We start from the raw sequence: 27,902 nt of genomic DNA on the forward strand, positions 1-27,902 counted from the left end.
CTGTACTTCTGACCAGAGACCTAGTTTGTCTGGTTCATATCGAGGCAGCTCTCATAGGAAGGTCACTTGTAGGTGCTACATAGTTTCCTCCTTTGTTTGCATGAATAATGAAGATATGCAAAATTTTAAAGGCTAGTGACTTTTTTATTTTTTAAAATTAATTCAACCAAGTTATTTGTACCTCCTTTTGCTAGACTAAGAATACAATAGTAAACAAATACACAGTCCATGCTTTTACAGAATTCACAGTTGGGAGTCAAGGGAGAACTCCAAGTCAGAGTGGATAAGTTTAGAGCACATCGTGGGCTGTCTAACCCAACACAAGGAGCAGGGCCTGGAAATCTTTTCGGAGAGGAAATGGCCTGAAGGATGAATAGGACAAAAGATAGAGGACAGATGTATTATCCTCAGAGGAGATGCTTTTTGGAGATGTTTGGTATAACAGCACTGCAAAACTGGGAAATGAAAAGTGATTTAGCATCTTTCCAAGTATCAATGTTAAATTCACCAACGTAAAACTTCTTTTTTCCTATTAAAAATATAGGAACATTTACTATTTATTAATTTGCATGCTTTGAATGATTGCTCTGTTTATTAAAAACAGAACTACCAGCAACTTAAATTCTCTAAAAACATAGACTGTGAATTTGTTGACTGTGTATACTCAATCTGGCAAGGGAAAATATCAAAGATTATTTGTTGAATTAATAAAAAAAAGGTAACCAATTTCTCAACGTTCCTTTAAAGGGAAATTTTGAAGGCATAATTCAATTAGAATAATATATATTTTTTTCTGAATAACTGCATATTTTTCACTTTTTAATGCCTTTTTAATCTTTGATCACAAGTGTAACTTGCCTATGTCAGTTGTTGACAAATAATCACTGTAAAATTGAAGTTATTTTTATGGAGTTTTTTTCCCTAACAGTTTCTAAAATGTGAGAAAAATAATAATTTTGAGTCATATGTTTGGCGCGTAAGGACAAAATTATGAAGGTTATCTACCACATTCTTTAAGACATACTTTTACTACCATGAGCACTGGATCACCTGTTTCAACTATGTAATCAAGACACTGATTAGTCAAGCAGCTGTGCATAGTTTTATGCCCTCTAATTCATGAAGTATGCTACTTTCATAAAACTACTGATAAGTCTTTATTTTTGAAAAATTAGGCTCACCTCCTTTCTTGTATAAATAATGTGTTATAAAATAATGTTGGATGTTTAACAGGCACACAGAAGTGCTTTCAGCTAAGATTCTGGCCAAATTTGGTCTTCAAATTTTCTCTTAACTAGCTGGAAGATGGCCAGATATTGAATAATAATAGATACCCCAAAGAAGATGAGCATAAATCTATATCATAGTTGCTAAGTTGTAATTTAAAATTTATGATGTTTTGAAGTACTATTTAGTACTTTATTAGGTATTCAAATTAATATTACCACTAAAATTACTGCACTGTATAGAAGTAAATTTGTTACTGTTGCCATAAATCTTTTAATTTAGTCTATGCAAAATCTTACAATGTACAACTGGGAACATTTTTATTGAGTGAATAAATATAAGTATATAATTAGAATAATGTTAATTATTTAAAAATACATATGTCAACATTGAAATTGGTACAGAGTACTTTATTCCATTCTGATTAATTCTCAAAATATCTCCATACCATAAGCTTGTAATTACACTGTTACTTCATTTCACGGAAGAAAAAAAGACCCTCAGGAAATTGGCCAGCTTGATAAGTTTGCTGGTATATAAGTTCTAACTGTTTTGAAATTACACATGGGCCTGTTTTACTTCCTATTTAGATGTTGTTCTTTTTAATGAAGGAAGACAGGTGTTCAGAATTAGCCAGCGTTTCAAATGATCCTATCGAAAACCTTTGCATGCAATGTTGATTGTTTTCTGAAAATATCTGAGTAGTCAGTTAACTTACAAAGATTAGATATTGCACAGCAGGTCTGATGATTCTACTGTGTGATTAACATCATTGTATATTAAGGAGCAAGAAGTTCATATACAGAATCCTGCTTTAAACCTTCCAGCTTTCTTATAATCAACACAAGCTGGTTACTGAGAGACTTTGAAGAGGAAAAATGAGACATTTTTAAGTAACATTTTTTCCCTCAATGAAAACATGGGCCATTAAGATAACAAAAATGACTACTACAACAAAAATTAAATGTGTGAGTGGTTTCTATGTGCCTGGCACCGTGTTGAATACTTTATATACATTATTAAATTTAACATTCACAGGGCTATTTATTTATTTATTTATTTATTTTTGAGACGGAGTCTCGCTCTGTCGCCCAGGCTGGGGTGCAGTGGCGCGATCTCGGCTCACTGCAAGCTCCGCCTTCCAGGTTCACGCCATTCTCCTGCCTCAGCCTCCCGAGTAGCTGGGACTACAGGCACACGCTGCCACATCGGGCTAAGTTTTTGTATTTTTAGTAGAAACGGGGTTTCACCGTGTTGGCCAGGATGGTCTCGATCTCCTGACCTCGTGATCCGCCCGTCTCGGCCTCCCAAAGTGCTGGGATTACAGGCGTGAGCCACTGCGCCCGGCCTCCAGGGCTCTTATTAGGTGGCCAGACTTATGCTCATTTGCAGATGGGGGAATTTTGGCTCACAGAGTTAAGTAACTTGCTCTAGGTTACATAGCTAGTAACTGTCAAAGTTGGGATGTGAATCCAAGTAGGTTTAACTCCAAAGCATAGTTTTAGTATCACCGTATGTATCACTATACTGTCACTGGTACTATTAAAACATTGCATATTAATTTGTATCAAGCAGTGGCATAATTTGCATCTGAGGAAATATAAACAACTGAAATTTTCTTCTCTGTAATATGACCTAATGAATATTTGGCATTATCTTCGTCTTATTAAATAAAAACTTACTCCAACTTCCCTTGCACAAAACATACCCATCCGTCTTCCCCTGAGAAGGTGCAGTGACCTTCAGTTTATTTTGCTTACACACTGCTAAAGATCCTACAAAATTTAACTTGGTTGTATTTTAAACACATTTCTGACATTTATTAAAACTATTTATACTTCTGTTCTTTAGTGTCTGGAAAATTATTATAGAATGCGTAATAATAATTATCCAGATGCTACATATATTATATATTAAATTGTATATATACAGTTTAATTTCAGATAACTTAGTCATATTTACGAATGCCTAATTTCCTTCCCTAAAGCCACTAAATCCAAATACAAAGCAACACAAAAACAAATAAAAGAAACAGCAGTGAGTTTGTTTTAACAAGCATGTCTGAAGGATAGTGAAAAAGGAACAGTTTACTGGCAAATAGGTTCTTCCTTTTGTCCATGTCCTTAGTTTATTTTTAATCCTTTTAGGACTGTGCTCCACAAAAATTAAGAGGCAAAAGAAAGGGAATAAGAATGATGAATTAATGCAAAGATAGGATATCTGGAATTCTATTTTAAGGATTTTTTTTGGGGTATGATTCTGGCTAAATCATATCTCTGTTTCTCAATATTTTTCTGAAAACTAGACATGCATTATTTGTGACTTGATTAACTTTAGATTCTTTCAGTGTCTTAAGAATATCTTAGAGGGTTTGTATTCTGAAAGTTGCAGTGGCTCTTTCCAGTAATTAGAATACTATTTATTGCAATATTTACTGAGCATATATTGCATATTATGTATTGTGCATGCACAGATACACAGTGCAAGGACCCACTATTGAAAAAATTCAGCCTACGTGTGGATACCAACACCAAAGAGTCAATTTCAGTAGAATATAGTAAGTACTGTGATAAAGATGGGTTCAGGGAGTTAGAGGACTCTAGTGGAGGCCAGCTAACAGAACTTGGGAAAGAAAAGGCAAGACTCTCAAAAAAACATATTTTAACCACATCTCAAAGAGCCAGTGGGAGTGAGTCAGGCTAGAGAAGAGGGTAGAAAATGGGGAAGGGAGTCAGAAGAAAGGGTATCCCTTTTTGGAAAATAGCACATGAAGAAAAAGCTGAGTTGTGTGTCAGTAGTTTGTATGGGAATTAGTGTTTCAGGAGTACAAAGTTCAAGATAGGAAGAGATAGGACTGCAGGGAAGTCTCATATCTTGGAAAGTTGTTTTAGGGAATATGAACTTTACCCATAGGCTATAAGGAGCCATTGAAGAATAGTAGAAGCAGTAACTAATCAAAAACAGTCATTTACATTATTCACAAAAATGACCTGGATAGTTAATATCAATTAATAACTCAAATATTACTTTGTTAAAAAATTTAACCTTTCTTACCAAATCCTTTTACCAGAACTACCCACAAAGTAATGAAATTAACTCATAATAATGAATATCCATTCAGTCTTTGATATAGGGATTTACAAATGGACCAGATTGTTAATTGCAGAAGAGAAAAGGGAGAAAAGTAGGCTTGAAAAATTCACCAATGGTTTATCAGTCTTAGTTTATCACACCAATAGTGTTATTTTGTATAAATACTAATACACATTATATATAGCATAGGAGTAGATTGAGTTGACAAGAAAGTGAGAGGGAACATGAGGACAAGGAAATAATACTGTATCATATATTATGGAACCTGGGTGTTAATCCTTTTTCTTCCAGTAATTAACTGAATGACCTTGGGCAAATATTTGACTATCCTGAGCCTCAGTTTTTGTTTTTGTTTTATAAATAAAAATTGAAGAGAGGTAGGTCAGATTTCTGGAATAGATTTCAGTTGTTAAATGTTATCAATAGTGCTAAGCAACTGAGACAGAAAGAGAGGGAGTGGGTGGTGAGGTGAGAGAAGGAGAGAAAGAGAAGAGAGAGAGAGAAAAAAGAGAGAGAGAGAGAGAGAGAAAATTAGTTATCTATTGTTGCATAACAAGTTACCTAAAATTTGTTAGCTTAAAACAGTATTTATTATCTTGCAGTTTCAGAGGGTCAGGAAATTGGGAGTAGCCTAGCTGAGTGGGTTGGTCTCAGGGACTCTTACGAGGTTGCAGTCAAACTGTCAGCTAGGGCTGAAGTCTTCTCAAGACTTGACTGGGGTAAAGGATCTATATAAAGCTGTTGTTGGCAGGTTGTTGGCAGGCCTCTGTTTCTATCAGGCTGTTGGCTGGAAACTTCCTCTTTGCTATGTGGGACTCTCCACAGGCTTCCTGAGTGTCCTTATAACATGGCAACTGGCCTCCTTCAGACTGAGCAATGCGAGGGGTAGGAGAGAGAGGGGGGAGGGAGAAAGAGAGATAGAAAGGGAGGCAAAGAGAGAGAGAATCTTTAAGATGGAAATTGCAGTGTGACATACCATCATTTCTGCCTTATTTTATTGGTCACACAGACCAACCCTAGTAATAGTAAAACGTTGAGGGAGGGAACTAGTGAATAGTGAATACTAAGTGTTAAGGATCATTGGGGTCAAACCAGGGACTAACTACCATGCATAGTTTTTGCATCTCAAGAACTTTCAGTCAAGCTGAAATACTAAGTACACATAAAATTAAGTTAAATCAACAATAGAAGAGAAACAGAGCAATAAGTCTGTGGAATAAGCTTGTTGCTCAACAGGCCTGAAGAGTAGATAGCTTTCCTTATTGGAACTGCTAATTTGGGTTAGGGTCTCCTGAGGAGGCATGTGGCTCTCTTCTCTTACTGCAGACACAGGGAAGAAACCTTATACCATGTGTTAATACCCTACTTCGTAGCACTGAGAAAGAAACTGGATTATTTGCTTGCTTAAAATCACACTAATGGTTGTATGAAACAAAGACAACTCCATTCTGGAATTATAGGTCTGGAAGGAAGCCATGAGATCATAGAGTCCAGAGATTTTGACATGAAGATTGCCGACAGCCCTCAGGGAAACTGGAAAGGAAAAAAATACGCACAAATATTGGGGACAGGATTCAAACCGTTTATCACATTCTCAAAAGTATCTGTGTTTCCAATAAAAGTTTAAGAAGCACTGATCTAGTCTATCATGTTTATTTTATTTGATAAGGGAAATGAGTCACAAGAAGATAACTTTCCAAAAAGGACATCATGAATTAGTGGCAGTGGTGGTTTGGACTGGAATTGAAGTCTTCTAGTTTTTAGTTCAGCATACTTTTAGTTAAACCCACTGTGTAAGTAATATGCATTATTACTGTGGTTTGTAACACCAGTAGCTTAGCTGATTTCCTTCTGTTTATACACTCATGCAATTTGGATCATTTCCCCTTTTATTCCCCCACCAAATGTCAAAAAGTGGATATATTTCTTATAAGTGAAAGAGTCATCATAGAGGGGTAGAATATTGCTCCAAAGTATTTATAATGTGAAAAACCAATGTTTATATATAGGAAAAAGAGATCAGCAAATTGATTATAGTTGGCCATCTATAATATAAAACCAAATACTTAATTGAAACTGAAATTGAAACTACTTAATGTCCTACTATTTACATAAAATTATCTAAAATGGACATATTGTTGTACAGTCATATAGGTAAAATAAAATTAACCAAATTAATGCATTAATATTTAAAAAATAAATAGATGGGGGAATAAAACTTCTTTTTATTGGGTATTAACTATTTGTCAGGCACAGTGCTTGGTGCTTTACATGATTTCTCTCATCTAATTCCATTTTATAAATGAGGAAAATAAGGCTCAGTTTGACAGTCAGAGAGTGGTTTGGTGCCAGTAAACAGGAGAACCAGGATCTGAACTCAGGGCTCTAAAAAAATGAAAAGCCGATGCTCTTTCCACCCATTGAGTTGTTTTGTTATATAAAATTCTGAAGTTGATTACTGAAGTATTGTTAAACATTCTAATATTTTAACATTTTAAGTTTTCTATCAAGATGATACTGGTTATAAGTTGGTTTAGATTCAAAAAACTGTAACAAGAAAACTCAACTTGCCTACTTAACTGATATCAGATATTCCACAAATAGAGATTCATTCTTTTTGGCTTAATGTTTTATCTTTCAAAGTGTAAATTACCCCCAAAACATAATGTTTAAATACTTATGAATAGCTTATACCTTTAAAATGAATGAGTAAATAATTTCCTGAATGTGAGTTTTGATTGGGTAGAACACAGAGAACACGAAATCACCTTAAAAGGAGAAGAGAATACAGAAGTGGAAGAGACTGCAGAAGAAGGAGGTCAGAGGCCTCACCAATCGATACTGCCAATGTTGCCTAGGTGCCCATGACTTAGATTTTCAAATTAAACAGTCAACTCATACTTATTTAGCATCAATTTAAGTCTGCAGTGTTATAGGCTCATTAGGGGATACAACGATTAGGAAGAATAACATATGTCTTGGATCCAGCCTCTAAGAATCCAATTTTAGAAATAAAACTAATATCAACACAAGATGAAGTAAAATAAAAATAAAATTAGAGAGACATTAAATGCTAAATCATATGGTATTGGCCATATTCCAACAGGAGCTCCAGAGGATTGAAGTAGACCAGGAAGCATTACAGACAAAGTAGGACATAAAGATTAGTTAGAATTTCCATATACAGAGAGAAAAGGAGAGGGCATTTCATGACATGGTATAATTTTCTTCTCATTCACCACAGCTGTACTTCTCAGGGGCTCCACATCATTTCATATGTTCAGTCTCTCAAATAACAATGATAATGATTACAATACTATTTTATTTTATTCATAATTCTTATTCTTTATTTTATTAGACATTCTTCATAATTCTTATTCTTAATAGCAGTATTGTGTAAAACTTTTAAAGAAAATGTATTATCTCCTGGCCGGGCGCGGTGGCTCAAGCCTGTAATCCCAGCACTTTGGGAGGCCGAGACGGGCGGATCACGAGGTCAGGAGATCGAGACCATCCTGGCTAACACGGTGAAACCCCGTCTCTATTAAGACATACAAAAAACTAGCCGGGCGAGGTGGCAGCGCCTGTAGTCCCAGCTACTCGGGAGGCTGAGGCAGGAGAATGGCGTGAACCCGGGAGGCGGAGCTTGCAGTGAGCTGAGATCCGGCCACTGCACCCCAGCCTGGGCGACAGAGCGAGACTCCATCTAAAAAAAAAAAAAAAAAAAAAAAAAAAAAGAAAATGTATTATCTCATTGAATTCCTATCAGTCACGTGTCTAATCGTATACAATGTTTCTCAGTGGTCAGTAGGAGGAGGGAGCAACCTTCTCATTGTACTTATGCATTTATTTTTATCATTTTGTGTAGTGCTCAAGTATTATAATTATTTGCATATGTCTGTCTGGTTAGAGCTCTTTGAGGGCAGGGAACTTTTCTTTTTCATCTTTTTATCAAAAGATCCATTATAGTGTCCAGAACATTAGGAAATAATGTATTCAAGTAATTGAATTAAGTAAGAAGCAATAAAAACCTGAGTGAATAAAGGTATTGTAAGGCTTCTCTCAGCTCATCATTAAGAAACTCTGTCAATTGTCTCGTTTTTTTCTTTTACCTTATTTTCTACTGTTTGCTAATGGAAAGATGCTATTCTAGCCAGCCAATCTATTCACTCTTTTTCCTAGACTATAAACATCCATACTCTTTCACTCTGCATGACAATATTGACTAGAATTTTTCTTCTCAGTATCTACCCATTCTTCAGGGCCCAGATTAAGTCTCAACTCTCCATGAAGCTCCCCTTGGCCATTTCAGTCCACCCCTGAGCACTACTGAGTACCTTGTGAGAGTAAATATGAGAACTGTAAAACAGTATACAAATATAAGGCATTACTGTTATGATTTTCTCCTTATTGTATTCTCCTAGACTTTAGAACCAGGAGTTGGAAGTATTATAGGTCTTTCCATCTACTCTATCAACTCTTTTCCAATTCCCTTGTCACTCTCTCCCCTTTCCTTATCCCTCACCTCCCATCTCAGCATTAGACTAGTGCTTTGCATAGAGTAGTTACTAATTAGAATGCAGTGTCTTTTATTGTTGCCTGCCATTATAAAGCTGCAGGTAAAGGAAATCTACTAGCCTGGTTATTTAAACATTTGACAGAAAAAGCTCAGTTCTAATTTGTTACTATTTACACTAGACAGTTCAAATACCCAATCACTGGCTTTTCTTCTTTTTAAATCCCTGTTTGGGCTTCCACACAACACCTATATCCCTACTATGTCACTACAATCCACCAAATATGTGCTGCTCACACCACTAATGATTAGGTTGATTAGGAAAAAGAGATTGGAAATGGGAGAGTCAAAGACTGTTGGAAATTGTGTGATGGCAGAGATAGTTTCTATCTCGAACTCTGCTGTATTGCATCTCACAAAACTAGCACAATTCCTGGCACATATTAAGTGTTCGAAAATATGTAGCCAATGAGTGTTTGAACATATGGGATTAGTTATAAGTAGGGTGACCATATTCGGTGGTCTGCTGAAGCCACTTGTACTGATCCATGAGAGCCAATTGTTAAATTTTCAAAAATTTTGTAAACTTGTTAAATACAGCCATTATTAAACATTTAATTACATAAACTTAGAATGAAATAAATAACATTAAAACAAAAGTAATAAATACTCAAACTCTTTAATACTGAATTTCTTTACTATTATATATGTTTTTGAGGTAATTTCTAATGTATTTATATGATGGAAATACTAGATAATGGTATGCGACTGTATATTTCTTCCCAACTCTGTTCAGTGATGTTTTGTTGGTAGCTTGGACCCAACTATGATAAGAGCACCTATGCCACATAAATTGGCCGCTGCTACAAATCAGGGCTTGATTCACTGTTTTGTTGATGTTCTACATTTAAGCGAATGATACAAAATCCACATATTAACAAAAATGTTAATAATGTACATTAAGGTCTTGAGTCTATAACTGTTTCATTGTGAATAGAACAAAAATGAGAAAATAGTTTTCCAGTATCTCTAAAAACTATGATCTAATTCAGCAAAGAAGTCACTCATATCATTGAAAAGTGAGTGAAGTACCAATATACATCTTCATTGATTTACCTTCTTCTTACTTACTAACATAGATGAAAATATCAACAAATATTATTATCAGAACTATACTTGTTCCTCTATTACCACCATGGTTTGGCTTCAGAGAAAACGGACATAGTGAAAGCATTTTGTGAGTATTGTATTTTATTATTTATATGCTTGTGTGCTATGCTTCCTTTATATCAGTAGAATTTGTAATGAGCTATGTGTGCATATATACGTACACTTTTTTCCCCCTGAGAGTCAGTTGTTAAACATTTACATCATGCTTCTACATAAAATCTATCATCCAAACTGGAACACTTTTGAGAGTAAAAGATTGTGCTGTAAATAAACACATCAGGATAGCAGGTGTAAACTGAGATTGTGCTGGGCAAACAAGGATGCAAGGTCACCTTTCTTATAAGGACCTTAGGGCAGTGTTGGAAGCAGTGTTGGGGTAGGCAGTGGCATTGCTGGGATAGCAGAAAACTCATTAATGAGAACCACATGTACTGTTTAATTTTTCATTATAGTATCCCTTCTCCCTCATCAGAATTTATGATTGCTCTCAAGACAATGAAAAAACAGAGAATGGAAGGCCACAATCCAGCTATTTAGCCCAGTGTTTATTCTTTTTAACATTTTAACATTTCAGTAAAACATGCTGCTACAAAAAGATTTGAAAATGCAGGGAACCAAAGTTGGTTTAAACAGTGACAGATTCTGTTTTATAGTATGAAAAAGTAAAAAATAAAGAATATAGATGATCACATGTTTGTTTTAAAAAAATTTTTTAGGATAAAAAGTAAGTAGACAAAGAAATACCATTGAAATTATCTGCTTCAAAACATCAATAGATTGTAGTACGTGGGTCTAATTACATTAAGTTAAAATGCTATGTGTGTGAGAGAATATAAGGTTTATGTCAAGCTGAAATAACTTGATATCTAATGAAGCCTAATGAAGCAGATTTAAGTTGGATCAGGAATCTTCTTAGCCTAATATTCTGTTGCTGACTGTAGACCAAGGACCCTTTGTGAATATCTTCTGTGGTCTATCTCAAAGGCTAGAAATAAATCGCAAATATCTCCAGCTTTTTAAATACTCTGCATGAATCTGTCATTCAAGAATCAATTTAAGCCATCTTGAATCGATGTTTTTGTGATATACTTTGAGTTAAAAAAGATAAATTTACAACCTAATGCATAAAGTTTGGCCTCTCTTTTTTTGTTTTTGTTTATCACATCTCAGAATACTGGTAATTAGAAGCTTTGTATGTAAATTTAAATAAGATACTTTAGAACGAATATTCATGTATTCATATTCATTCATATTTATATTCATATATTCATATATGAATTCATATTCATTATGGTTAAAGTCATAATTATTATATAAATTTCAGACATATCCTCTGTAATCCTTTTCTTTCCAGACTAAAATTTTATAATTTAAAAAGGTTGGTGTTTTTTCAACTTTTATTTTAGATTCAGGGAGTACATGTGTAGGTTTGTTACTTGGGTATATTGTGTGATGCTAAGGTTTGGGGTATGAATGATCCCACTACCCAGGTACTGAGCATAGTACCCAATAGTTAAGTTTTCAACCCTTGCCTACATCTCTACCTCCTGCCAGTAGTTCCCAGTTTGTATTGTTGCCATTTTTATGCCCATGACTACTCAATGTTTAGCTCTCATATTTTAACTTCATATTATAAAGAGAGAAGATAGCATAAAACAAGGATAAATGGGAGAGACAGAATTAAAGGAAGGATGTTAGGAAGTAAATGGTGAAAGATACAAGCAGGGAGAGAAGTGAGGAAGAGGTGCTCACTAAAGAGAAGGAAAAGCAATACACAGATATATCAAGAAAGCAGGAGAGATAAAAGGCAGAGAGATATTCTGGAAGTTCTGAAGTTTCTAGAGATCTTGACAGGTATAACCAGAACACTCACTGGAATTTGGGGGTGTGGGAATTCATCCTGAATTCATCCTTATAAGTGAAAACATGCAGTATTTGGTTTTCTGTTCCTGTGGCAAACTTATTTTTATCATGCTAAATTTTCCTCTCTAGACATTTTTCCCACTTGAAATGTAAGTTTTCTATTTTTTCTTTAGAACATTTTTATCCAAAACAAATGGGCCTTTTGCTTAAGCTGTTTTATATTTTGTTAATTTTCTACTAGTTTGGTTCAGATAAATGTCTAGATCATGGACATACTAATTACCTTGCTCTGATCACTATACACTATATATATGAAAACATCACTGTGTACACCATAAATATGCAGATTTATTACATCAATTGAAAGAATAAAACAAAATATAGAAAAGTATATGATCCATCAAGTTCAGATGATAATAGCTGTCCAGTTTTTAAAAACTGCAAGTATCTGTTTAAAGTCCTGCTCATGTTAGCCAAGAAATAATAGTAAAAGAGAGTGTATTTGAAACTCTCTTATCATCAGATTCCAATTACCAGATAATTTCAAACTGCAATTTAATATGATCATTTGAAATTAGAAAGTTTACTAGACAAACATATCTATACTATTATTAATACTTTCTTGTTAAAAATGCTCAAATATCAGACTTCCCCATCTACATTATCATTTTATACAAATTCATGATTTTTTTCCTTACTGGAATAAACATATTTACAATGTTAGTTTTCTTGTACATTAAAACTATGGTGTATTTCTAAATAACAATGTTTTATTAAATAATTCATTACCTTTTAAGTCAAGATTAAGAAATTAGTGTATTATAATTGGGAGTAGGTTGACAACAATTTCACTGAGGAAGACTTCACTCATTGATAAATATGGGAACACTTTTTTCTTTTTAAGTTAAGAACCACTCATCTTAGAAAATCTTAACTGAATGTTACACGGACTCAAAGGGCAATTAGATCTAGTTTATTAAGATTTAAATTAGTACAGTTCAATTCAGTACTCATGGAGCACCTTCCATGTACAGGTGACGTTGTGTAATAATGGATACAAAGATAAACAATGTGACTTTTACCTTTAATGTACTTCTATAGGAAATAATTTGGTAAGTTACGATAGTTGCTAGTAAGTTTCATATGAACAAAGGAGTGATAAGGAGACTGAAAGAGAATATTTCTGGGTGCACCTAAGGAGGTAAAGGGGAAGTAAAGTTCTTCCAGAAGAACTGGGAAAGAAAAATGTCCTGGTAAAGGTGCATTTGCTTGAAGGAAGGATTGGTAGGAGGATTTCATAGAGGGTAAAGAGCTTTTTTAAAGAAGAGAACAAACTGTGAAAAAAAGGTGCAGATGCATTAGGACAACAGTGAGGAATGGGGATCTCTGTCCTGTCTGGCCAGAGAATATGGTGCAAAGAAAGTGGTAACACAGAGCTAGTGAACAGATAAAATGCTTCAAAACATATTTTAACTTTGTATTAAAAAAGAGAAGATAGCACAAAACAAGGATAAATGGGAGAGACAGAATTAAGGGAAGGATGTTAGGAAGTAAACGGAGAAAGATACAAACGGGGAGAAGTGAGGAAGGAGTGCTCACTAAAGAGAAGGAAAAGCAATATACAGATATATCAAGAAAGCAGGAGTGATAAAAGGCAGAGAGATACTCTGGAAATTCTGAAGTTTCTAGAGATTTTGACAGGTATAACCAGAACACTCACTGGAATTTGGGGGTGCGGGAATTCATCCTGAATAAATGAACTGTGATTCTACCGATGTTACCCTAAACACTAAATAAAATCATGTTAAAGGTAAACATGCAAGCCTGTGGTTTCCCACACTGATGTAAGGCTTTCAAAAAGTGATCCCTGTAATAATAATTTAGGTGGACAAAGTGTTATTATATAATCCACCAGGCCCATTGTAAATAATCTTGCACTATATTGTTATTTCTTTTGACACTTGTAAGAGCTTGAGAATATTAACTAAGAAACTCTGTAACATGGCTGCCAAAATACTCTCTTATCACTTTGAACTTTACTTAGATGTAAATACATTTTGAGCTTCTGTGAAGTTAAGAAGTAAGCAAAGATTACAGAGCTAGTTAGTGATAGAGTCAGATTTGGAACATATGTTTCTAGATACCCAGATGTGCATTAAAAGAGTCAAAGTGAACAATATGGTAGCTAGTATAGAAATCATGCTAGAATAAGAGCTTCTCAATCTAAATGTGATTTAATTACTAAGTCTTGGTAGCATATGCATTGATGTATTGTTTGTCAGGTTTAAAATAAATGTTCACCATCAGTAGTGTATTTGCTTGGAGTGAATTTTCTGGTAAATTTATGCAAATTAGTAGATTTCAAAACCATCTCCTTCATTTTTTAAGATGATGATTTGGGTAAAACATGCAATCTATTCATGGATAATTGTTAATGCTTAAGGAAATTTTTATTGGAATGACTTTGTCCTCATTACTGCTTGCTCCAAACTAATTCAACTAACTGGTCACCAACATGATGGAGAAAACATAAAATCCAAGATTCACAGAACGAGAATGAATTGAAGAAACAATTGGTTTGCCTTTTGTTTTTCATGCAGATTAACATAAGGTAGAGGTAGAATCCTCAGGCTCTTGTCCTTTACAGACCCAGCTTTTACTTCTGCAACCAGAGAAGAACTTCACCATTCAAAAGCTGCTCCAGATATCTTACTGATTTGAGAGTTCAAAATTATTTTAATGTCCAAGAGCATATACAGATTTATAATCAGTAATTACCAACCTTATCAGAACTTCAAAAGACAGAAATATGACGCAACATATTATGCTCCTATTTACCGCTAACATATTTGAGGGCTAGATGAATGAAGGTTATCTCAGGATCTCTATCATAAATTACTAGAACTTTCTTTTCAACCTTCTTCCTCACATCTCACTATTGTTGTCTCCCCAGCTCTTCTGTTTTTTCTACATCTCCCTCCAACTTTGTCTCCTTTCCTGTTACCTTTTCTGCCTCTTCTCTTTTCCTTATTCTTTTTTCTCTTCCCTTCTCTCCTTTCTTTCCATCTACCTCTTTTAATTCCTTTTCTCCATTTCTTTGCTTTAACTAACCACAATAGAGAACTGAAGTGCATATTAATTGTTCATTAAAGTGACTGGGTAAGTTTCGTGTGCTTAAATTTAAAAAGCAATTTTAAAAGAGTATATTTATTGTTTTAAAAAACTCCTAACATAAGTTAATCAAAATTCACAGAAAAATGATTAAAAATAAATATACTACATTACAATAGTGATATTTCTGGTTATTTTCTTTACTTTTTTCAGTGATTTCCAAATATTCTTTGATGGGCATATACTATTTTTTGATGAACATCCATGTGTGTGTGTGTGTGTGTGTGTGTGTGTATATATATATATATATATAAAATAAACTATGTTGCTTTTAATACATGTGGCTGTCAATTTCCTCTCAGTCACACTCTGATAAGGAAGGCTCCCTCAAATACCCAGTAGTCTAAGCAATCCAAGACAGATAACTGGAAAAACTTTTCTTGAAGCTCTCCAAGAAAGAACCCTCTACAATTTTCTTTAGCAGTCGATTCCAATAGTGTATTACCCTAACAGTTGGATACTTTCTCATATTTAGGGAAATTACTCCTGCTTCAGTTTAAGCCCCTTTCCTCAGACTCTATTTTTGCATAAGAATAATATGGATATGCCACTAAAAAAACACTTTCACAGGGGAAATAACATTCTTTTCTGTCTGCACTCATCCCGTGGATAAGTAATTTCTGGCTATTTCAAATGCTGGTCTGGCTAACAGATAGGAATTCGAACAGAGACTTGAATGATAGCTTCAGTCTTTAGAGAAGTGCTCACGTTAGAACTATCTCAGACTACATTTCTAAGTCTAAGTTTTTCTTGGTGCCTAATTTCCATCTGCATAGGTTCTTATTGGGCTCCTAGTATTTATTGCTAGTTATTTCTATATGGAATAAAACAATCATGAAATCAATCTAAAATAAGACCATAAATCGGTAAATGGTTTTTACTTCTATATCTACAAATTGTCCCCTATAGGACAGTGATTTTAGTATATAAAGACAGTTATATTTCTATTTAATCTTATCTTTTCTAGGCTAAGTAATGTAAATTCACTCAACCATTACACTTAAACATGATTTCTCAGATTTTCACCACCCACCAGTCCTCTTAAGAATACCACCTAAAATAGGATATCCAGAATGCAGTGCTCCAAATTGCGCAGGGTGGGGCCAGAATCAGCAAGATTACTGCCTCCTTGGCAACCTTACACTTCTATTAAGGCAGCCAAGCTTGCCTTCCCATTAATATAGTTTAAGGCAAATATGCCATACTGTCGGCTCATCTTAAGTTTGTCCAGCTCCCTTTCAGATGAATTGCTGCCAAGTTAGGTCTCCTTTGTTTCTATACTTGTGCAATTGCTTTTAGTATTTATAGTGCCTTGCTTTTCTCTTTCTTAAATTTTGTTAGCTTCATCCCAGTATCACAGGCAATTATAAATAAAGATACATGTAAACGAGATCAGATATCCATAAAGATTACTTAACTTTAGAGATATTGTCATCCTGTGAATTCTAATGTTATAATTTCTGAGTTGGAAAACAGGTTTTTAGAAATGTATAGAGGGAACACTCCACAGACATACGCAAAGAAAATGTCATGCTCAATCACAAACTAGACCGTGACACTGCCATTCATACAAATGTGGTTGCATAAGCCCATAAGGAATGGATCAGCAATGCATGTGCCAAAGTTGTATAAATCCGTAAGACGGAGAAGAAACAAATTAAAAACAGAGTTATGGAATAAACATGCCGTCTTACAGGGAAATTCACTATAAAGAAATTCACAATAATGGAATTAGAATGGCAGAAGAGTGAATTTAGTTTCTATGTCAAGACTCATCTAACAGAAGAATAACCGAAAATTGAACAACTGATGAAGTGTGTGTTCATTGCCCTCCTCAACATCTTTTAGCAGTTTCCTGTCAATACAGGCTATCTCTTTCTTCCAAATCTTGGAACTTTTATTGTGTTCCTGACTGTCTAGAGTTCATTTCTTTGGGCCTATGTCACTGATTATGTTGCTACAGATAATATTTTTCCCTTACACTGACCCTTCAAAACTATCCTGAATGCCACTTTTAAGCCACCCTTCTTAGCCAAGCACACCATTAGAGAGCCATTTTATAAACTGACATTATTAATGGTAAATAGTTCAACGTGTAAACTTTCTCAGAAATATTTACTCTTTAGTTATGTGCCCCTGAAAATATGATGCTTAATGCAGAGCAATTAGTTTCCAATGGTACAATTCAAGGGCTGCGGCCGGCAAGAGTCTGAATAAGACAGACATTTTAGAGAACAAAAACTTCCTTATGCCTCTTGATTCCCACATCATAGGTTTTCAATTATGTTCTTGATCTTTAAATCCAGTTTAACAAAATTAATAACACTGAGTTTGTTATGATAGTTCATTTAAAAATAAACCTCATCTGTTTTACTGTAAAATCTGTTACAGGCAATTGGATAGTTTAGGTTTTTTGTCTGAGGCCGCCCAGTTATTCTTTTCCACATGTAGGCTGAACCTATTTGGGAAAAAAACTAAACTAGAGATGTAGTTAGCATAGCTACAGCTAATCAACTCATTCGAATGCTCCTTCCCCCGAAAATATATTTCCCTGGTCAGTGCCATCTGCATGTCTGTGAGTGGGGAAATATATGTCTAAAAACAGTTGTTTTTTTTTTTTTTTAAATGATAGTTTAATTCAATCAAAATTTTAAGTCGGATAGAAATCCCATGACCTAGAAAAAGTATATCAGAAAACAATTTTCTTTAGGGTTTATATGTATTTGTTTCCAAATATTAACTAAGAATATGGATACTTACATACAAAATACATAATACTGTCATTTAAAATTTTAACCAATTAGAACTTGCCAATTTCTACAGAAAACTTGACAACTACATATATTTATGTATCATAGAGGCTAAGGTTTTGTGAAAGAAGAAATTATAAAAACTAAAAAAGTTTTATTAGACACAAAATTAGTATCACAATGATAAACTATTTTTTCTTCTGTAAAGTGTTGCAATGAATAGTATATATTTTTAAGCAACATTCAAAATTACAGAGAAGTCTATGCATTGCTGAGAAACATGTATATATGTTTGCTGAAATCTATATGTATATACAGATTATAATATCAACAATGAGATTAAATTCTGAAATCTCAACATTACTAAAATTTTAGTCTTTATATTTTTTTCTAAAGCTTGTTACAATTCCTCTTCAACTTTAAATGTATTGACTACACATTCATCGACCTTGATAATTTCAGTAAACACGAAGTGAAACACAGCACAAGCCAAACTTAACTCTAATTTTTATGCATGTCTCAAATCATGAAACATGTCTTCTAAATTTGAAGGCTTTATTGGGGATTAATACTCCTAAGTTTTATTTAGAATCATTTATTAAGTGAGTTTTAAAAGTAATACTTATATAGCAATCAAGAGAGATCAAGTAAATCTTTTGCCTAGGAGAAAAAAAATAAGACCCACTTTGTAATCTCCTAGGAATTATTTTGCATGCGGTTCTTCCAGTAACTCCAGGATCCAGGATGCTCTCAGAATTTGAGAGACTGTGTTTAATAACTAGTGAAAAAATGCTATTTGAGAAACTTTCTCTCAATATGATATCCTACATCACTACTTGACATAGATTCAAAATTTGATTTAATACCAAGCAGATTTTTTTTTTTTTGAGACAGAGTCTTGCTCTGTTGCCCAGGCTGATGTGCAGTGGCACGGTCTTGGCTCACTGCAGCCTACGCCTTCTAGGTTGAAGCACTTCTCCTGCCTCAGCCTCCCGAGTATCTGGCACTACAGGTGCACGCCACCACACCCAGCTAATTTTTGTATTTTTAGTACAAATATTACTGGACTGGGGTTTCACCATGTTGGCCAGGATGGTCTCGAACTCCTAACTTCAAAGTGATCTGCCTGCTTTGGCTTCCCATTGTTCTGGGATTACAGGTGTGAGCCACCACACCCAGCCCCAGCCAGAATTTTAAATGTTAGTTACCTTACTGTTTCAAATTTATGAAGATTGAAATGAACCCTTGTTGACATATATTTCTATACTTGCTGTGGGAAAAAAGTTTGGTAAACAAATTAACAAGTAAAAAGCTGCCAGAGAAACTGGATGTTATTTTCTGGTTCTTCATAAAAATATCTATCCAGATTTTTTAATGCAGTTACAAGTTATTATTGTTTTTTTAACTTAAGCAACTACCTTAAAGAAAGCTCTTTTGGATGCAGTCTTTAGGAAATATAATAAAAAGACCTTAGTTTGGGTTCAAATCTGAGATTTGACAGAAATCCTATCATTTCTGGGCAAATGACTTAATCTCTCTGAATCTTGGTTTCTTTATTGGGTGACTGAGATAGTATCTAATTTATGTGCTTACAAGATTATTAAAATAATAAATATTGTATATGTGAATCACAGCACAGGGCACAGAATAATATAAGCACTCGGTAAATGTTAGCTGTTATATGCCTTGCTTACTATGGTATAAACAAAAAGATGATAAAACTAAATTTCTTTAAATATTTTAAATAATTCAAAGTCAGGACTTTATCACTTTAAATTTTTATCACATTAAAAGGTTTTCCTTCCATAGGGCCAAAATTCACAAATTACTCTAGTTAAAAAATGTACTGCTAATATAATAATCACTTTTCTCCTTTCTCTTACCACTGTGGAAGTGTGGTTTTCATAAATAATCTTAGATAATCATCCTAAAATATTGCATTGAGGTTAACGAAAAGTGGTAGTAGCATGTTTGGTTCCCATTTTATATTCTCTGTAATAACAAATGTATTTTTCTTTTTAAAAAATTTGAATATGCTCTATCTAATGTAATAAATCATTTCAACACATAATCAGTATAAAAATACATACATATTTTCATCATTATTATTATTTTTTATTTTAAGACGGAATTTCACCATGTTACCCAGGTTGGTCTCATACGCCTGAGTTCAAGCCATTTGCCCACCTCCGCCTCCCAAAGTGCTGAAATTACAGGCATGTGCCACCGTGTCTGGCCCAGTATAATAATATTGATGAGATATTTTACATTCTTCCTTTTTGTACAGGGTCTTCAAAATCCAATGCATGTTTTTTCTTTACAGCACACCTCAATTCCAACTATTCACATGGCAAGGGTTCAGTAGCCACATGTGGCACGTGGCTCTTATGCAGGACAGTGCAGTGCAGACCACGTGACCGTCAGGGACCATGTGTTACTCTGCTCATAACAACCATATTTTTCTACTCATACATTCCGAGGTAATTGTATCTAGACTTATGACTTCAATTATGGCCCAGATGCTGTTTAATCTGAATTCTGAAATTTCATGTCTTTTCCTTTTCTTGAGCTCTTTTTACATACATCTAATGGTCACTAGACAGCTCTCCTGATGACCTCCAGGAAATTCAATTTCAGCACGTTCCCAATTGAACTCATGATCTTCCCCCGCAAACCTGCTCTTATCTTATACACTTTACATAAGAGTTCTGCCATCACTTACTCATTTGACCAAAATGAAAGCCTTGCACTCCTCCATCTCTTCTAGCTCCCATTTTTAGTCACCAAGTCCTACTATTCTATCACTTGAAATGTGATACAATATTTTAATATTCTCTTAAACTGAATCCTCAAATCTCCTAGGAAGTTTATATGGCTAGGGAGGCAGTGTGGTGTGATAGAAAAGATGTGTCAGACAGGTGTAGATTTGAAACTCTGCTTCACCTCTAGTTAATGTATAACATAGATGGGGCATACTTTTATAAAAGAAATACAAAGTGAATGACATATTGAAGATTATATAGTTAGCATTTTATCCTCAGAAATACAGACTAAATAAACTGCTTTGGAATCTCTGAAATATACCATGGATTTCCAGAAGTTTCATAGAGGACAGGGCACTTGTTGGGTCTCTCTTACGCATTTTCTTCTCTTTTCCCCCTTTCCAGTTTAATTCCAGAAACACATCATTTATAAAGTAAAGGAAGAAACACTAATACCATCCTAGGTAAAAGTCCTGGTAATAATAAGAGCCAATATTTATTGAGTGCCTGCTCTGTTTATAGAAAGTATTTACCTATTAGCATATCTTCAAGTAAATTCAGTTCTGCTGTGGAACTCCCTACTAATGAGAAAACATTGGTTCCACTCAACTTATCTGTACTTTAAGACTAGAAGAGGTCTCCAAGATCTAGATATTCCCCATAATTATACTCTTTATTTATTTTATTTTTTATATTATTTTATTGTTTTTGAGACGAAGTCTCGCTCTGTCACCCAGGCTGGAGTGCAGTGGAGCAATCTTGGCTCACTGCAACCTCTGCCTCCCGAGTTCAAGTGATTCTCCTGCCTCAGCCTCCCGAGTAGTTGGGATTATTAGGCACGTGCCACCATGCCCGGCTAAATTTTTGTATTTTTAGTAGAGACAGGGTTTCACTGTTTAGCCAGGATGGTCTCGATCTCCTGACCTTGTGATCTGTGTGCCTTGGCTTCCCAAAGTGCTGGGATTACAGGTGTGAGCCACTGCACCCGGCCGTAATATATTCTTAAAGCACTCTCTGCAGGCCTTCAGTCTCACCCTGTTCCATTAGCCAATTCCAGGGATTTTAGTGAGGTGGGATGGAAAACGGGTACCTTGCCCCTATACAGCAGTATGATTTAAAGTGTAGTTGGGGGATCACCTGTATTAGGATCACCTATTTTACTTGTTTTAAAGCATATTCCCTAAGCTTCAACCCTCACCTATTGAGTCAAAATCTCTGTTGTTAATTGGCCTCTCAGGTGATTTGTATGCATGCAATGTGACAGGCACCTCAAGTCTGGTGATATTCCTGTTCAGCTATGTGTCAGGCATTCTGCTAGGTGATTAACAAAGTGGCCATGGTATCCCTAATGTATAGTGCTTATATTTGTCATGAATTCATCTGGCATGAAAATCAAGGTCAACTTGTACTTATACACAGCTTTCTTTTCTTTTTTTTTTTTTTTTTAGTGTTCAGAAACTTGTCATGAGCATATTTATTTATTTATTTATTTATTTTTATTATTATTATACTTTAAGTTCTAGGGTACATGTGCATAACGTGCAGGTTTGTTACACATATATACTTGTGCCACGTTGGCGTGCTGCACCCATCAACTCGTCAGCACCCATCAACTCGTCATTTACATCAGGTATAACTCCCAGTGCAATCCTTCCCCCCTCCCCCCTCCCCATGATAGACCCTGGTGTATGATGTTGTTCCCCTTCCCGAGTCCAAGTGATCTCATTGTTCAGTTCCCACCTATGAGTGAGAACATGCGGTGTTTGGTTTTCTGTTCTTGCGATAGTTTGCTAAGAATGATGGTTTCCAGCTGCATCCATGTCCCTACAAAGGACACAAACTCATCCTTTTTTATGGCTGCATAGTATTCCATGTTGTATGGTGCTGGAAAAATTGGCTAGCCATAAGTAGAAAGCTGAAACTGGATCCTTTCCTTACTCCTTATACGAAAATTAATTCAAGATGGATTAGAGACTTAAATGTTAGACTTAATACCATAAAAACCCTAGGAGAAAACCTAGGTAATACCATTCAGGACATAGGCATGGGCAAGGACTTCATGTCTAAAACACCAAAAGCAACAGCAACAAAAGCCAAAATTGACAAATGGGATCTCATTAAACTAAAGAGCTTCTGCACAGCAAAAGAAACTACCATCAGAGTGAACAGGCAACCTACAGAATGGGAGAAAATTTTTGCAATCTACTCATCTGACAAAGGGCTAATATCCAGAACCTACAAAGAACTTAAACAAATTTACAAGAAAAAAACAAACAACCCCATCAAAAAGCGGGCAAAGGATATGAACAGACAGTTCTCAAAAGAAGATATTCATACAGCCAACAGCTTTCATTTTTAAGAGTATCTATTTCATGATGAATACTGTGTGCAAAAAAAATGCATAAAACACCAGCATTTTTCAAACAAATTGTATGTTTTCTTAAGTAAAAACACTGTAGTACAGCAATGTTAAAAATAATGGGCATGATACCATATGGGTGCTCAACTGCACTACTCTGAAAAAGATAAGACAAATATTCTTTACTGAATTTCTGGGTAGGTCCATCATCAGCTATAAAAAAGTTTTTGGATTTAGACAAAAGTCTTTTAAGAAATATTTTTAACAATTTTTAATCTAATGTCCTATATTTCTAAACAGACATATTTTTAAATGGCAGCATTTAAAACAAATAAGTGGTTTTGATGTTTTAAACATCTATGTATGCTATTTTCTTGCTTAAAATGGAGAAAATAAAATGTTCTCCACTTTGGGTACAGTCAGTAGAAGAAATTTTTCAGTGTGTCTCAAGTAGCTTATCTTATCACTATTGGGTATTATTGAACCATGGTTTTATTCTTCTTTTTCTTTTTGTACCCAGAAATACACTCCTTTTACTTTTTCACTCGAGTGCTCAAAATGTGTTGGAAATTTCTACAGAATAGGAACTATTGTTTAGGGGAGTATCAGAAACACTCTAGAAGAGCTTTCTATTAACATAAATCACTAAGAACTGGCTCAATATGCTGGTACGTGTTGTAATGTGACCACATATTGATGTCACTTCTGCCTTTTACTAACTTACAAGACATCCTACAATGTTAAAAGTAAGTCTAGACTCTGTATTATAATTTTGTTAAACATATTTGATTGAGTTTTTTTCAGTTCTTTTTCTAGATATGCTATATTTCAGAATTCTTTAGAATTTCATTTTTTACCCTATTTCCCTCTGAGACTTGAATTATTACCCCAGTTCCCAAAATGTGTTTGATGATCATAATAGAATGCTTTGTGAAAGAAGTACAAAGTGCAGAGTTCTATTTAGAAGCTGAAAGAAATAATGGAAAGGGAAAGCAGCTGGACAGTGTCTTATATGACAAGTCATTTCTGCCAATTAAAATTTCTTGACAGGGTTAAGAGAGGTTAATGTAAAATGCAATGCTATGTGGGTAACATACTTGAAGTAAAATTTCCCAACCATTATATTTCCATTTATTCAATAAATTCAGCATTTCTACTATAGGCAAGCATTCAACTGGATATATATAAAAATAAAACTAGGAATTACTTTTTTTTTCTTCAACTATCTCTCCTTTTTGAGGAAGGACAGATAACTAACATACGTAACTACAAAATGAGGCAGGATAAGTGTTCTTTCTAAAAAGAGTGAAAGATACTATATTTTGTGAATTTCTGAAAAGGAAAAAAGGGGAAAGGATCAGGGAAGGAACTTGAGCCTCGCTTTGAAAGATGAACAGGGTATTGACAGGTTATGGGAAGTCACAAATAAAAGATGCAAAGTTGTGAGAACCAGTGGCAGTCCAACTTTGTTGATGAAAAATAAGACCAGAAAAAGGCAACTGTTTTTACTCTGTTAAGTGCATTACAATTCAATTCAATTTAATTTTTAAAAAGATATCTTCATATTATAGAGAAGGGAATTCAGAATTGAAAAAGTTAGTCACTTTGCTCAAAATCACAGAGCTAGTGAGTGGATGAATCTAGATTTAAGCCATGGCTCAAGGATAGTATCATTTTTACTATTACACCACTATGCCTGCCAAAATAGGAAGACTCCATAATTTACAGCAAGATGTCTGGGTTTCATTTCATGAACAGTAGAGAACTATTAAAACTTTTAACCGTGTTTTTTCTTTGGGAAAGCAGGAAGCAGTGTATTGGATTGATTGGAATGGGGAGAAAGTAGGCCAAGAGAGAAAGAGTTCGTTTAATACTATAGTATTCCAAATGTGGTAGCAATGGTATTGGTAATAGAAATGGAAAAAAATCAAATCAGCGTGTAAACTACCCTGTAGGTGGAATCCATACAAAGCGATAATTAGATGTGGGTTATGAGGGAGAATTCTTTTTAAAAGCATTCAAATTTCAAGGCTGAATGGTTTGGAAAATTATGATGCCATTAACTAAAACAGGAAAATAAAGAGGACTGAACTTTTCGGTAAAATATAAATACCTGAATCACTTTTTCTTAAAAATCTATAACTTTTTATGAGTGAATGTATTATCAAATTCCTTAGAGAACAGAAATTTTTCTACTTCCATTTCTCAAGAGGAGAGAAAACTTGAGTACAGACTTGAAAAATGAGTCCATAAAATGGGTATGATCTTAGAGTAGAATCTTTGAAGTGGTCCCAGGTCCCAGTGACAATAGATTTCCAATGTCTGTTAATTCAGTATTTAGAAAATAGATTGCAAGTCTTGAGGCTTTATTTAGTATATTTAAAATTAAGAGAATTGGTTAATGCATTATATTAGAGAACAGGAGTTGTTATAGTCATCAGTTAAATGGTATATTTTTGGAAAGTGTTCATAATGGTATAAAAAACTTACGATTAAATGAATCTAATCATTTTTGTGCTAATTTTAGCACAAGTTAAACATCTAATTAACGTTAGAACAGTTAAGCCTTTACTGATGTTATTTATCTTTCGTTAGGCATCACTTTCTTGATTGATGATGTTTTTTTCCCAAAAAGCACAATATTCACTTTATAGCAAGATTGTTGTTGGGGAGATCAAATGAGATAAAACATATAAAAATTCTCTGAAAACTTAGTGAAAGGTGCTGAGGTAGGGCTTCAGTTTGATAAGATGGGTAACTGAAGGTATTTATAATTACCAACATAAACTATTGATTTGAGTATGATCTTGGAGCAGGATTTTCTAAGTGGTCCTCAGGTCCCACTGACAATAAATTTCCAATGTATAGTAATTCATTTATACTGAATTAATATGCTGTGGAGAAAAAGAACTCTCCCCCACCTGCCAAATAGTACGTTTAAATAGTCATAATCCACAAATAAGCTATTACTTGGCTTTGAGTCATCTTTAAAGGTCACTTAAACTCATAAACATGCACTTCCAGCACAGTTAACTTGTGTTTCTAATTAATTCTCATTTAAAGGTTTTGGTTTTATTTGGATTATTTTTCATCCAAGGTTTTCCTGTTCCCTCTTTACCAATTTAAGATTCAACACACTTCATGCATTTTAAGATAATACTCACTAGAAGAAACTCTTTTAAGAACAGAATGACTAAAAATTGCTTTTTACCATTGCCAAGCTCTTGCCTTTATAGAAATCAGAGGGAACTTTATGTTCCCATATTTTCTGACTTTCATACAAATGAAAATCTAATACATCAGAAAGCAAAACTCAAAATCAACTTCATAATAATGTTTCATAAAAGCAATAGGATTAGTTATAGTTGTGGATATTTTTGAAGTTCCTAAAATCTTGTCTTTTAGAAATTTATTCTATAAATTCAATTTATAAACAAAAAATACGTCTTGCAGATGAATTCAAGGTATTTTCCCCCCGCACCAGTATTTTGTCTATTTTTTCTAGACTGACCAGCATCTACTACTCTCTTTAGTAATAATAATAATAATAATTTTTTTTTTTTTGAGACGGAGTCTCGCTCTGTCGCCCAGGCTGGAGTGCAGTGGCCGGATCTCAGCTCACTGCAAGCTCCGCCTCCCGGGTTCACGCCATTCTCCTGCCTCAGCCTCCCAAGTAGCTGGGACTACAGGCGCCCGCCACCTCGCCCGGCTAGTTTTTTGTATTTTTTAGTAGAGACGGGGTTTCACCGTGTTAGCCAGGATGGTCTCGATCTCCTGACCTCGTGATCCGCCCGTCTCGGCCTCCCAAAGTGCTGGGATTTTATGAGACTAGTTGATAAAAATTACCACTGCCTATAAAAATATTGATCTGCTATCCAGAACAATAAGGCAATTCATTTGATTGTCCTTAATTTCTATTAAAATAGACACAAAATCTACAGTCATATAGCTAATACTCAACTAATATATCTTCCTTCTCTGGTGATATATATACAAACATTACTGAATATCTTCTGAGTTTCCCAGAAAGTTTCAAAATGCTATGAATATTTGTCCAGGAGAAAGAGTGTGTGTGTATGTTTCTCACACCACATTGTAGTTGGTGTGCAGATGTCAGCTGTCCTGGCCAGAGGAGGAGAGATTTGTACATTTGGCTACTTTCAAACATGGAGGAGTAGGCTCCCAATAGGTTCTCTGCATTAGGTGCTTTCTAGGGGAGCAGCACACCACGTGATGCCTGCAACAAATTCAAAAATTCTCTTAGAATCAGAACACCTGTAATAAATTCATTCCACGAATTTTCTGAACCTCCTAGTCCATGTGTTGCACATTCTTGCAGTGCTGTTTTCTTTTATTTTTTTTTTTTGAGATAGAAGAGTGAAAAGATTTTTTAAATGAACCTGCATTTCAGCATTGTGTGAAGTGCTTTTCTTTCCCCATCCTCTATCTTTATCTTAATTAATATATCTTAAAGTCCTCTTGTTTTATCTCTTCAACATTTTACAAATATTGCTTTTATGTAAATTCATAGAGTTTGAGGGAGAATTACAACTAGTATTTATATAGTGCTCTACACTATTATTTTATGCTTTCAAAAATGGTTTTACACATTTTCAGGGGCCAAAACCAGGCTATAGTTCATGACATAAACTGTGCTTGAGATTTGTAGCTGCTAGTGTGCTGGAGATGGCTCATCCTGGCTCCTGAGTGTATCTCTTTCCAACTCCACATTCATCTCTTCCCAACACTATGTTGGTATCTTGACATGGGCATAAAATTGGCCATGGTGGAGGTATTTACACAATGTAAATGGGCAAATACCACACATTAGAGACTTTTCTTTTCTTCTGGAGAATCTATTCTTAAATATTTATCCACCCACACACTGCCTGTAGATGAAATTTCCACAGCTATCACTTTCTTCCCTTGACACCACACCTCACCACTGCCTAGTTTGTCTCTACCAACAACAGACTTTATGTTTTTGTTAG

At 34.7% G+C, this 27,902-nt stretch overlaps 2 protein-coding genes across 8 annotated transcripts in view; one reads left to right on the forward strand and one right to left on the reverse strand.

The window, feature by feature from the left end:
* Positions 1-27,902, reverse strand: part of LOC101020448 (protein FAM227B) — a 290,771-nt gene that overhangs the window by 116,975 nt on the left and 145,894 nt on the right. Inside the window, exon 12 of one of the 7 annotated variants that reach the window (XM_031662525.1) lies at positions 4,867-5,189. The exons of the other annotated variants lie outside the window; for them this stretch is intronic. Within the exon in view, the coding sequence (XP_031518385.1) occupies positions 5,185-5,189 (5 nt within the window). The 3' untranslated portion in view covers positions 4,867-5,184. Of the gene's footprint in view, positions 1-4,866; positions 5,190-27,902 lie in introns of those variants that run through there. 7 annotated transcript variants of the gene reach the window in all.
* The window catches only part of LOC101019167 (fibroblast growth factor 7), a 68,389-nt gene that overhangs the window by 11,913 nt on the left and 28,574 nt on the right, over positions 1-27,902 (forward strand). The gene's annotated exons all lie outside the window — the stretch shown is intronic.

This window comes from Papio anubis, unplaced genomic scaffold, assembly GCF_008728515.1.
Source record: "Papio anubis isolate 15944 unplaced genomic scaffold, Panubis1.0 scaffold72, whole genome shotgun sequence".
Lineage (NCBI taxonomy): Eukaryota > Metazoa > Chordata > Mammalia > Primates > Cercopithecidae > Papio > Papio anubis.